General features: G+C 38.5%; 1 protein-coding gene across 13 annotated transcripts in view; it reads left to right on the top strand.

The window, feature by feature from the left end:
- The window catches only part of TANC2 (tetratricopeptide repeat, ankyrin repeat and coiled-coil containing 2), a 297,308-nt gene that overhangs the window by 69,839 nt on the left and 213,239 nt on the right, over window positions 1-14,230 (top strand). For all 13 annotated transcript variants that reach the window (XM_073004058.2, XM_078377736.1, XM_078377733.1 and 10 more), the window contains one exon: window positions 12,327-12,398. In XM_073004058.2, the coding sequence (XP_072860159.1) occupies window positions 12,327-12,398 (72 nt within the window). The remainder of the gene's footprint in view (window positions 1-12,326; window positions 12,399-14,230) is intronic.

The following is a 14,230-nucleotide window of genomic DNA, read 5'->3' as shown; positions in this document are numbered from 1 at the left end:
ATATGATAATATGCTTTTCCATTCTGATGTAGTTGCCTCAAGTGTAGCAGTTAGGGACTGATACAGTTGTAGTTCCACTTGGTCAGGCCTGTGCAGCCTCAGGATATGGACAGTTATTATGAAAGACTGTGACAAAGTATGTATGACACTTCCTAGCTAATTAAGCTTCATAATCTGACTTTCATATTTGAGTGTCAGAGGTGACTAATACCTCGTGGCCCTGAAGGCATCAGTAGTTTGACTACATTTTAAAAAACAAACAAACACATCCAAGTGATTAGAATAACTCTTACTACTGGTGTGTGGGAATACTGTTCCATAAAGGCTCAGAAGAATAGTAAAACAATGCCTCTCAGTATCACCAGTTCAAGACATGGAAAGAAATAATGGATTATTGTACTAAAGTTGTTGAGATGGAGAACATAATTATTCCCCCCCCCCACCTTATGTCAGTTTCCCCTGGATGAAAGGATGAAAGGCATTCTCTTCCTGAAACCAGACTGAAAAGTCTTGTTCACAACTACCTGGATTTGACATGTTGTCAGTCTGTCCAATATATTGTCCAAATTGTCAAATGAGACACGTTGTGTAATAATTATTCTTTTGCCGTGTGGCCTTTGATTTATGGGATGGAATGAGGATTCATTTTTCCTGTATGAAAGAGGTTATCCAGAGGCCTTGGGTACATCAGCAGTATGCTGATGACAGCTCACCGCTGCTCATTTCCTGTCATCTAAGCTCAGAGAATCTGTAAAAATTCTGAACTCCTATTTAATAGCAGTTTTGTTCTCGGATAAGGGCAGAAAACCTGAAATGTAATTCAAACAAGACAGGCATGTATACTGATATGTGCATGGAGATGGACCATTTGAAATGGGGTTTCACTGTACTTCTCTGTTAGTCATATGCTCTGCCGTGGACTGTGTTTCTGTCACAAGTATATGATGGAGGCATAAATTAGGATGTGGTGTGTATGTTTCCTTCCTTTTAGGGAAAAAAATTCTTAAAATCTATAAAACTCTTTAACAGTTCAGAGCCCTGCCACTTGTCAGAGCATCTTTCCTGTAGAACTTCAGCCCATGCTACCTAATCCTTGCATGCCTTACTCTTACAGGTTGCCACACAAAGAAAGAAGGGGGAAAAACCTAGCAACTCCTCTATGAGAAATCAAACATTCTCAGTCAGTAGCCCCATCCTTGTTCCCCAGGACTCTTCCCTCTTAATTTTCAAGAGGCTGTTAAAGATCATACTCTTAAAAAAGTTTTAAAGGACATTCTCCTCTGAGTTGCTATATATATGAGTCACTTTGTCCCACCATCATTTAGGTTTTACAAGTTTTGGGTTTAATTTTTATTTGTGTTTTCATTGTTGATTTGGTGGTCTTGAGTTTGCTGGATTGATTTTGCTTTTTATTGTCAACTGCCCAGAGTAGTGGTTGTCATTAAGGTGGGTGGTACAGAAATATTCAAAATAAATTAATAAATAAAAAAAAATAGTTCAAATTTTCCATTAGTGGTACTTCATCGTGAGTATAATACAGTGGTGCCTCGCTTAGCGATCGCTCCATTGAGCGATGAAATTGCTTAGCGATGTCCCCTATGGCTAAAATTCACTTTGCAATGATCGTGGGGAAGTGATCATGGCAAAGCGAACTTTTTTAAACAGCTGATCGGCAGTTCCAAAATGTCGGCCGCAAAAACAAAATGGCTGCTGCTGTTTTGCCTCGCTTTAGAGGCACCCAAAATGGCCACCGCTATGGAGAAATTTTGCTTTAAGGTACGTTTTTAGCCCATAGGAACGTATTAAACACATTTTAATACGTTCCTATAGGCTTTTTAATATCGCTTAGCGATTAAATCACTTAGCAATGTTTTTTCCGGAACGGATTAACATCACTAAGTGAGGCACCACTGTACTGGGTTGTTAAAATTCCTGTTCCCAGTTTCTCCTATGCTTATGCCTCTTTGTTATGCATACTAAAGATGCTGTTGTGGGGAATGGGATGAGTAGAACAGGATGAGTTACATTTCTGTTATGGAAACGCTTCAAAGTTTGTAGGATGATAGAACTAGATGAGCTTCTACACATATTTGTACTTCTGCAAATTGACTTGAAGGTTTAAATAGTAATTGCTCGTTGGTACATTCTGATTTTGACAAGTTAAATCAGGTACTATGTGTACCAATTTATAGGGAATGAATTGGCCACTAAATAAATACCCATGCAGGCTTTAAAATTTTCTGTTTCAACATTTCTTGTGACAAGTCTTGTGTTCATGGTCCTCGAGGTGGATAGGATCATATTAATAGTTGCACAGCAGTCACTGCCTCTGAAGCTCTAAGAGTAGAAGGAAGGCTGGGTCCTGTCTGGATGGGCTGAACAACAACACTTGGTATGCCTTCCCCACAAGAGCCAAATGATTGAGTGCCTATGGTGCTTCTTTGGTTGTTGAAGGGAAGGCATCCAACACGCCTTTTGACAAATGGGAAAGCTTACAGCAGGTGTGAGGAACACACCTGAGTGTTTGTTTAGGTACCTGAAGGGAATGCTTCCAGAAGACTACCTCATTTGTTTAGAAGTAAGGCATCCAGTGATGAATCTGCCGTGCCCACTCAAGCCTATGCGTTATCTTATAATGACAGTACTTACATTACTGTGGCTCCTGTTCTTGGGCTTAATTCAAAGGCTACCTCTGACTTTTGAAGCCTTTGTGTTTTGGGAAGGCTGTTCTGTCTCCACATTGTTTTTTTAAATGACTGTTTTCATTCTAAAAGTTCCAGAGGGATTTACAATGTTACAATGCCATATAACTCCTGAAATCCTAAAATCAAGAAATAAACAATACCCCCCAATAAATGGATAATATATTTTATTAACATTGTTGAAACAACCAGGGTTAATTGACAAGAATGGGGACTACATTGGGAGATGTCTAGGCAGAAAATATGTCTTCAACTGAAAATAGAAATGCCTTCCTTTGGGAGTTTACTTTATCACTCCACATGGTTGATACTCCAATAAATAAGTTATATCTCTTTCTCTTATGTCTGAGGAAGTGGATTTGTCTCTGAAAGCTCACAGTCTTTTAAGTGCCACCACATTTTTGTTTTTTTATTTGTTCTTTTAATTTTATTTTTTGTTTTTATTTTGTTTTTACCTATAATCCAATAAAAAAAGTCTGTCTTCTTCAACCACAATGAAATGAATTTCAGTAAGCCACAGTATAGGAGGCTGGGCCTTCCTCACAGAGCACATTGACTGTATGGAATAAGGTGGTCTCTCATCCTGATTCTGAGGTGTTTAAGATCTTACAAAGGAAGAACACAAACCTGACTTAGTATCTAATTGGCATTGAGGGAGGATTATTTGGCACACAGGATACGTGTGCATGAAAAGATAACCCACTAAACAGCCTCACTGCCATATTCTGCTCTAGATGCCGCCTCTGAATCAGATCTAAGGGTAGCCATCACATAAAGAACATTAAGAGTAGTCTGGTCCTGAGATCACCAGTGCATCAATCAATTTCACCAAAACTGTCCCTGTGCAGGAATGGTTGTATCTGTCAAACCAATTATGGTGGTAATAGAAGGCATTCTTAATTACTCATTAGGGTTTCTCATGACAGAGATTAATCCAAGAACATTCGCTCCCCACAAATTATGCATTTATCCCTGTAGAGGTAGTGCAACCACATCCAGGACATGTTATTGGTTTGTATTAAGCTGTGTGGGTGATCACGGGACAAAGGAAGGCTAATTCCTTGCCAGAGGAGTCAACAACTGATGTCTGAATCAGTGGAGCCTCTAGGCAACGCCCTGAGATCTCTTTTTATTCACTTAGCATGAGTTACATAGTATGTTGTTAGAATTCAGATAGGATACTAGTTACCTAATCATAACTAAGATTGACTGAAATAGCTCTTTGATCTTATGTTCTACCTGTGAGTGAAAGGGCAGAATAAGGGGTTACCCCGCCTGCTGGCAGCTGCTGCTTCCTGACAGGAGTGTATGCACATCACTGGAACAGAATGCAGCTGCAACCTTTAAGCAGAAGTTTGTCACAAAACTGAATGGTCAGAATTCATCCTGTCCATTAAAACACCCAAATACTGCTCAAAGTTGCAGGCAACAAGCATGCTTGTCTTAAATCTAATGGAAGAACACAGCTGGGTATCATTGTCATACTGATACCTTACCCCAATCCTCTGCAGAGGAGATTGCTCTCAATGTAATACCACAATATAATCACCAAGTAGCAGAGACACAATCAACTATTGACAGTTCTAGGTAACTGGTTCTGCAGATGGGAGCAGAACTAATGCAGTACAATGTCTCCTATTTTAACTCTGTGGAACTTGTCCAGGAGGATGTTCAGGATGATGATATTGAAAGCTGTGAGAAATTAAAGAGTAGCAGCAGGGTCTTAGTTCACTTTCCCTATAAATGTGACCAAGGGCGATGAAGGCCAGTTCTGTCCATCTTTAAAAATTGACTACCGTATTTGCTGGCGCACAAGGCGACCGGCCATATAAGATGACCCCCCCAACAGGAGGAGGAGGAAGAAGGGAAATGGGCAAGTCGCAGGCGAGCAAGCGCGCGGCTGGCTCAGCGGTGCGGGGCGGCGGGCAGCCCGGCGGCGGCTGAGGCATGGCAGCAAGAGGGTGAGGACAAGCGGAAGAGGCTGAGTGGGCGGCGGCAGGAGGAGGAAGAGGGAAACGGGTGGGTGGCGGGTGAGCGAGCGCATGGCTGGCTCAGCGGCTCGGGGCAGTGGGCAGCCCGGCGGCGGGCTATGGCTGCTCAGGCATGGCAGGCTGTGCTTCCCTCCCTCTAGACTGCCTTCCTGCCTGCCCGCCTGCCTCCCTACCCGGCCAGCGCGGCCCCACGTCATTCAGTGCACCCGGCATACAAGACGACCCCCCACTTGGAGGCATGTTTTTTGGGCCCAAAAAGTTGTCTTGTACGTTGGCAAATACGGTAATTTTAAAGGAATCTTGGATGCATTGTAAGTGAACTTTAGGAAGATATTTGGATAAAAGTAAAAAAGAGAGGTAAACAGTAGTAATATTATGGAAATTTGCTGCAGCACCTCAAGTAAGGCAGACGACTTGGATGGTGCCTTCATAGGTGATATTATTGGGGATTTTCTAATGGAGATTGATATGATAATAGAATACATCAATTACTTTGATACTGTTAGAAGTTCAGCTACTGTGATAGTGTTAGAAGTTAAACTTCTCTGAGAATGAATGACTGTGTAAGTTCCTGAATTTCCTTGCTGACACTTTCATCCTCTCTAGATAGAACAGTAGTTCCCAACCTCAAGTCCCTAAATGTTCTTGGAGTAAAACTTCTAGAAGCTGTCACCACTAGCTGTGCTAGCCAGGATTTCTGAGAGTTGCAGTCCAAGAACCTCTGTGGACCCAAGGTTGGGAACCATTGTTCTAGAATGTGGTAGAAAATTCAAGGGGATTTGCACCAGTAATGAAGGGCTGATAATGTAAAAATAATTATAGACATTGTCTGGAAGGGATCATTTCATCTTTGGATTCATAAAAAAGAGGGAAGGAGAATAGTATGTACCTAGACCAGAGCTGGGAAGTGTTACTTTAAAAGCTGTGTATTACATGCTTGAATTATTTTATGCTCCCTCTCTCCTCTTAATTTATTGACATTGCTTGTTATTAATTGTCAAAAAGTGATGTGTTACATTACCCATTAGTACTGTGCTACTACTAATTGCTTAATAATTTTATTTTAATTTTTTAAATACAAAAAAATCAATATTCCTCCGAGTGCTCTCTCCTTTAATGTTAGAAATATCCAGTAAATGTTCTTCAGTTTGCATGGTTAGCATTAAGTGTCATTATAATGTTATAAGTAACGATACTGCCACTTGGCAGTATCGTTACTAACATTCCTATTTTTAGAGTGCTGCTTTGAGTTGCATCTTCATCTTGGAAGTTAGGAAAGGGGATTGCAACTTAAAAAAACTATTGGGTACAATCCCATGGGTAGAAATATTCAAGAAGAAACAACTAAGATGTGAGTTTTTCTTAAAAATTAGATATTTAAGGAAAAGTCACAAACCATTCTAATAAAAAAGACAAATGGGAGGCTTGTAAAATAACTAGGGTGACTGTGTAAGGCATTTTCTGCTGAGCTCTGATTAAGAAGGAATATGTATAGGAGATGGAAAGAGAGAGAGACCATGAAGGATGAGTACAAAAGAGCTGCAAGAGCTTGCAGAAAGAGTGTCAGGAGAGCTAAACCCAGAATGAGCTTAGGTTTACAAGGAGTGTTAAAATAACAAAAAGGATTTTGAATATATATTCAGAGCAGGAGGAAGAATAGGACAGTGAAAGACCTGAATCTAACTGCAGTAATGCAGAAGAGTGCTATAATTAAGCATAACAGCAACTACTTTAAGAATGTTTTACTTGAAATGCTGGATTTTGAAAAATACAGATCTAAGAAAAAGGGAAGGAAGAAACAGGTGCTCACAACTGAGTGTTAAGAATGCCAGCTGGGAACTTTCTGGCATCATTGACCTTATTATAATATTGGCAACTTCAGATGTCAGGAAGGGAGACCATATGCACTAGGAAGATTTTGTTTACCTTGACAACCTTGGAAAATCTTTAGAGAATATCTTTGGAAGGGAGAAGTGGATTGATCAAGATTTGGTGTTTGATAAGAGATTAGAGTTTTATAGGACCTCAGACTATTTTGAGAGCCAGTGTGGTACAGTGGATAGAGTGACTGGCTAAGACTTAAGACATCTGGATTCAGATCCCTGCTTGACGATAGAAACTGACTAGAAAGTGGCACTGGAAAAACAAATCTCACATACTGTACCTTGAAAACATTAGGGTTGCCATAAGTCCGAGTTGACTTGATCACACATAACACATACTATTGTACTTTTCACATTGTTGTGAGCCACTCTTCACATCAGTGACATTACAACGAAGCTTCTTGTTTTGGATTCGTGTTCCCTGCAATGAAGTTACCCATTTTTTTGTGTTTCCACATTTAAAAAAAAAAGTTCTGATAGAATCTGAGAGGGGGGATCTACAATTTTTGGTAAATGTGGTGATTTAGCAACAATGATGATTGACACTAGGTCCACTGAGATAGGTGGATCTAGCCTCTGAAGGTTCTGTTTGTTGTTTCTTAATGAAAAGACTTGCTGCCTAGACAGTATTCTTCTATAATATTTACGGTCTATCTTCTTCCCTATAGTGATCTGCTTCTTATAATATGATGAGCTTTATTTGCTTGCCTTGTCTGGGCAAGTTTCTACATATTTACATACTTAGTAATTGTTTTAAAACATGTGATATTGAAACATCATTAACTATAGTTCTTACTGTTGAAAAATTAGCTTAATTCCTTTTATAGTTAGCAGAATATCAGTACAAACAACAACTGAACAAAGAAAGCATGAGACAGTAGCTTAAGTCTCTGGAGCCCACCCTTTTTCACAGTGACTGTATTTAAAAAAATCACTCTGGAAACATTATAAGTGAACAAATGGTATCTTTAGTTACAGTCACTGTCTATAATTACAGTTAGTAGAAAAATATGAAAAATGGAATTGCCACATATGGGAGAGGCCCCTCCATGTTTCCTCATGTTCAGAGGTCAAGAAAAGAGAGACTAACAAAGTGAACCACACAAACAGGAAGAGGGGAAGGGGAAGCTGTGACGTTTACCCCATGGCTCCTGCTTGTTTCACCAAACAAAGAGCTTACCTGAGTATTCTAACGTGCCCTTTAAAATGCTGCCACCAGTTGATCTCTTTATCAACCTATATTTCCTATGAAAGACTGAGGTCCATTCAGTACTAAACTTTTAAACAGAAACAGTTTTATTGATTACAAGTTGTTTTAGGACTAGTTCTTAAGCATTTTCTTAAAGTTACACAAAGTTTCACTCTTTTACTTGGAAGTGTGCATAGTGGTAGTGGGGCTGTAGCTGCCCTGATCCTTTCTTGAAATGCTTTTTGGCCTGCATTTAGACTTATTCAGAACTTACAATACAGTACTACAGTAAGTTGGCTGCTGCCAGATAAATGTACTTCCTTAGGATCACCACAGGGATCAATAGCCACCAGTCAACCACATTCAGTTATGAGAGAGCAGATTTTTCTTGTGACTACAGTGGCCAGACAATTAGGGGGTTTAGAATTACCAGGATATTGCACAATTGCCTTTCGTGAAGAACATGGAAGACAAGGGATTGCTAGCATGAGTTTACCAAAGAAATTCTAGCTATGGTGAGCTTGCTTACTTCTAGCCTTTCACTAAAAAAAAAAGTTGGCAGTTGCTCTAGGATTGTAGAACTGAAAGGTAACATGCTTTGGTATTTTGAAAGTGAAAAGGTCTGCCTTATCAAATCAGATGACACCACAATAGTTACATAGCTTCAGGAAATGTTATCTGAATTTGATTTTTTCCTATTCCTCCCACATTCTTTTTTCATTGTGTTTATTAGATTGAGAGTCTGTGCGAAATATTCCTTTGTCTTTTAATTTCTTTACTATACTGTACTTAAAATATTTCAGTCACCCTGTATAAGAGATGGTGTTTGTTAGAGGCATGGTGGTAGAAAAATATCTTTTTTGTTACTCAATAACTGAATTCATGTTGTGTGTGTTTATATTGTGCAGTGAGAATGACATCATCAGCTGTGGTCATGCCATAGTTATTCCTAGAGGTCATCCCATAGTTTTTTGTTTGTTTGTTATAGTTTATTATTTTCCAAAATGAAGGTACTCTGTTGCAGTTTTAGTAATAAATGCCAGTGTCATGCTGGTACACTGTTCTGTTCGTTTTATTGCTTTCATATCTCACTTTTAAAGAATGTGGAAGAAAGTATTCAAATGAAAGGTGGATTCTATAAAAAGGAATCAGATTTGAGGAAACCAAGGATGGCTTTCAGGTGTATGAATTCATAATCATGGTTAATTAGTTGACCAATAGCATCAGTGCTTGCTTAGTTGAATGTGCACCAGAAAGTAATTCTAGATTATTGGCAAGGAAAGCAGATATCTGTTCCATGACATGTTCTGCTGCTGTTGAGTGTATATAGAGAGCTTTTTGTCTAAATACTGCACTCCAAACATTTAGTTTTCAGAGGGATGTGGAGACTTAGAAATTATTTGGAATTTGTATGTGACGCTTCCTAATTCACGGCTTGTATGTTGTGACAGATTTTTTCTCCGAACAATGCTTGTCACTAGTGAATTCTAGAACTTTTCTACCAGGGCTGTAATTAATCAGGCATATTGCTCAACACAACCCAGTGTGGTGGAGTGGATAGAGTAATGGACTAGAACTTTGGAAACCTTGGTTCAATCTCCTGGCTCTGCTGTGGAAACACAGTGGGGGGTGGAGCTGGTAAAACTAGCCCTTAAGTATCTTATTTTCCTTGAAAACCCTATTATGGGGTCGCCTGTCCACACTTGCCCTTTTCATGTGGTGTGGTGTAAATACTGACAGGTTGTGGGGAAGAGGAATGATATGCCATTGGATGCAATCCTCACATCTAAATGGCATATTGACTTCAAGCAACCCTCTGGCTCTTTCCTTCTTTGTAATCTCTACCAGCACACACTATACCTCAAAGAGTCAGTTTTCCATCACACTCTTTTTACACACACACACAAATGCTGGACACACATTTTACTGACCTCGGAAGGATGGAAAGCTGAGTGAAGCTACTTGGGATTGAACCCTGAGTTTTGAGCAGAATTTGGTTGCAGTACAGCAATTTGACCACTGCACCACAAGGCTCTGTTAGACCAAACTATTCTTAACATATAAATAAATATGTTTTTTTAAAAGTCTGATTAAGTGGTCCCTCTCCCTGACTTATTACTCAATACCGATTAAATTATGTTTTGCTTATTATTTGATAGTAATATAGTTTTTTGATTTTAAGTATCTTCTCCTGTAGATGCCACAGAGACTTTGTGCTTTTTCTTCTATAGATAAGTTTTCTTGAAGAGTATGTTTTTTCTAATGATTTTTAAAAGTTGCATTCAGTTGCATTTTAAAAATAATCTTCTTGAATATTTATTTGAGCTATAATGATATCTTATTCAAATGCTGGGTTATTTATCTATTCCTTGCAGGGGCTTAGCAGCCATGTTTTGAGATCAAAGAGACTGATATAATTAAAGGAACTCTATTCAAGAAGACATTTTATGGTTTGACCTGACTTCTTTCCACTCCACAAGGTGACACTAAGCTGCATTAGTGTCATTGAATTATAGCTGAATTTGACTGGTTCTGAATGATTAAACCAGGATATTCAAATGCTGCATGCATTTCCTTTTTGGTTTTGTATGATTGTCAAAAAATACCTGGAATTACAGTTAACTGTACCATCCTGTTACATGTGAGCCAGAAACTTGGGCTAATGATTTTTAGGCAAAGTAGATTCAGAAGCTTAACCATGGTTTTCTGGTTTGTTTTGCTGCTCATACAGTGGAAGAAGCAAAAAGGATGCAATGAGGCTCATGGAGCTCATGCACAAAAAAGAAGACAAATATTCATGTGGTCCTTGTACAAAATCCGAAAACAAGGGTGGTTAGTTATCAAAGTAGTGATCATGTTAACACACTGTGGTTTAATGAACTTGGATGTTTGTTTATAATCTGATGTGATTGAGCAAACCATAATCAAAGGTTAGTTTCTGAATCCTGGGTTCATTGCTCATTACCCATAGTTCTCAAGGAGCAAGTAATTAAACACTATGGCTATTTGTGGCTTCGTGGCTTTTCAGAGGGGAGGGATAATATGGCAGCAAAGGAACTGCATACAAGTGCATAGAACTTGTGCACATCTGTCTTATTAAGATGGATTTTGATAGTCAGAAATTGACTGTTGTTAGGAGCAAAGCAAATGTGTAATTCCTTCCATGTTGTGATATTCTTGGTTCTATAACAAAAGATTTTTAAAGACACATTGGACATTTAGAACTGCTCTGTTGCTGCATATACAATTTATTTATCCAGTGGCATCAAAGAAGACAGAGAAAATCTGAGCCTTAACTCTTTCTCTTCTCTTGTGGAATATGTGTCTTTCTTTCTTTCTTTCTTTCTTTCTTTCTTTCTTTCTTTCTTTCTTTCTTTCTTTCTTTCTTTCTTTCTTTCTTTCTTTCTTTCTTTCTTTCTTGCTTTCTTGCTTGCTTGCTTGCTTGCTTGCTTGCTTGCTTGCTTGCTTGCTTTTACAATATTTTTATCCTGGCTTTCTCCTAAAACAGGATTCAAGGCAGTTTACATTGTTAAAGGGACAATATTAAAAGCTGAAAACAGTAAATTATTCAAATATTAGAGAAGAATTTGTAACATATGTAAAATGCTAGGTTCTTAGTACTCTCTACAGTATTTAGAAAATCCCAGAAAGGGTCACCATGAATTGGAATTGATTTGATGGCACATGATTATGTTGAGCTCTTTGCAAGGTGGCCCATGTGAGGGTGGGGAATAACCTTGGTTTCACAATAAGAAAATACCTCTTGAATGCAGAACATGTATTGGAAAAACAAGAGGGGAGTATGATAGATCCATATTCTAGGACCATGTGGTAATGAATTGGGTGTGAAGCATGTCACATAGGTAATTTACATTGCTATTGCTTAGTGTTGTCTTTCTGTCTCCATCCCTATGAAATTGTCATATTTCATTTATACTTAAATATATATTTAAATGTATAATTTATATTTAATAAACATTATAGTTTTTAAGGTGCTTTTAAAATGAACATTCAGTTCTGACTATTCCATGGAGTCTTGAATATTGGTATTGACATGCATATCTATTGTTACTAATCTAGTCATTTAATCAATGAGAATGACGTTTACTTAATTGCATAACATTTCTATGTCCTTCTACTTCACCTACAAACTCTTATTTACATGTTAGTTCAGCCTGCTTCAGACTTTTTCTGGATGGTATCATAATACAAGAGAACCTTCTGAAATTGATTTGTTTGAATGATAATTCAGTGTTATGGAACTAATTAGTTAGGATTGTGATTTGTTCAGATATTTTTGGAGGAATTCAGAGAAACTTAAAAGATGATTTCCTTTTTTTGGCTTTCTAGATTATGTATGCATCCAGTTGAGGGACTAAAGACATAGAAAAACAGAGGTTTTGTGTCTTTTCTCTTTTACAACCAAAATACAAGTAGCAGGCCTGCTATCTCTTAAGAGAGACAGTGATGGTACTGCATCTGCCTGATCTGTCTGAGAAGCTGCATCTGACTGATATCTCTAGTGTACTGATATACTTATGCTGTTTTGGTTCTCACACAGATGGAGGAAGCGAGGAGCCACCAGACCGAAGACAGGCAAGCATAGATTACTGTCAGAGCCGTTCTGGGCAAGGTAAATAAACAGCGGTTTTCCAAATATTCATATTTCTTGTTGAGTCTATTTGTCATTTTTTTATTTTAATGTCTTAAAAATCTGCAGTGATTCAACACCTTTTTAAAAAAACTTGAAGAAGGATATCAGTGGCCTCAAATCCTGTTACCATGATACATCATTTGAGCTGTAAAATGTGTTCTCTTTCCTTGTGTTATTAATATCTATCTAACTTTTTATAGTGGGCAGTTATTACACATTGCCACAGTTGAATGGGATTTGATAATTTGCACCAACTTTTCTTTTGGGAAATATTTCTTCAGAAGGCAGACAAGTGGCCTGTTTTATGAACCCAGGTGAAAGTGAGTGGGAGGAAAGACAGTGTACACTTAATGTTCCAAACCAGCTTTATAACTCCTAGTTCCATGCTTTGTCTTCTTGTTGTATTGCTGAATTGTGTTATGTTCATTCCTAGCCAATTATAAAAGTTACAATTCTTTATGTACATTTAACATTTTTGACAAATGAATTGAAATTATTTTAAGATGCTAATCTTAAAATATAAAAGTACTGGACAGTATTCTATTCAATTTACCTATGTGGAATTCGAATGGTTAGAACTGCTTTAGTGGTCTGGAAAGGTGCTGGTCATGAGTCTGGTCACATGTGACCAGCACCTTGTCAGATCACTTCAACGGCCAATATAATTAGAACTCCACATACGCATAAATATTTAACAGGATACTGTCCACTTGCGGGAGTAATCTGATAAAAAGCAAAAGCAAAATGTTGTGCTTATATACTACCCTATAGAGGTTAAAGCAATCTCTAGGTGGTTTACAGTTTAATTATGCAGGCTACCCAATGCCCCCCTGCAAACAGTACTGCAGTTTAACCACTGCACCATGAGACCCCTACTAGGAGTGGTTGTTGGGCCAATCCCCATGTCCCAAACCCCTATCAACCCCTTGGTTAGTCCTCCAGAATCTCCTTTTAATTTTAAATTTTTTTTCTTAAACTACAACATAAACATAAAATACATAAACCAAAATATACCATATTTTTCGCTCCATAAGACGCACCTTTCCATAAGACGCACCAATTTTTTAGGAGAAGAAAACAGGAAAATATAATCTGTTTTCTTCACTCCATAAGACACACAGACTTTCCACCCCCCTGTTTTGTGGGGGAAAAGTGTGTCTTATGGTGCAAAAAATACGGTAAATCGACTCTGTTCGCCACCACCATAGTCGGGACCTCTTGTAGTAATCCTCTTCTTCCTCTGTCTTTCTTCTTCTTCTTCATCTCTTGTCCTCTTCTCCAGAACTGCATTGATTCTTGATTTGGAGCTTTCCCTTTTCCTCTGTCAGCACATATTCAAGAAATCTGCCCCATACATCAGAGAAATTATTCTTTGATAACTACCAGGGAGCCATGGGTGCATGTCAGTGTTTCCTTTGGGACAATATGTCAACCTTCATTGTATCTTTACCAGAAGATAAAAAAGTAGTCGCCAACCAACAGATGCTTTCTGCTAGGCACACGGTAGATGCCACAGCAAAGTCAATGGCCACTTCAGTAGCCTTACGACATTTCTCTTGGCTAAAGACAGCTGGCCTGGCTGAGGATGCCCAACCACCTCCTATCTGATGGCGCAGGCCTCTTTAATGCTGATGATATTTTGGAAAACATACAAAAGAAAAGATCAGCAGCTAGACGTTGGGCAGTTTTCCCATCTTACCAACAACGCCACCAACAAAATCAATAGAGGCGACCCAACAACTCAACGTGATCCTCCAAAACAAACATCTTACACTCCCTGTTTCAGAAATCAAAGAAATAAACCCCACCAA

This window comes from Pogona vitticeps, chromosome 6, assembly GCF_051106095.1.
Source record: "Pogona vitticeps strain Pit_001003342236 chromosome 6, PviZW2.1, whole genome shotgun sequence".
Lineage (NCBI taxonomy): Eukaryota > Metazoa > Chordata > Lepidosauria > Squamata > Agamidae > Pogona > Pogona vitticeps.
Note: the sequence above shows the minus strand (reverse complement) of the source record. Positions and strands in the feature narration are given on the sequence as shown.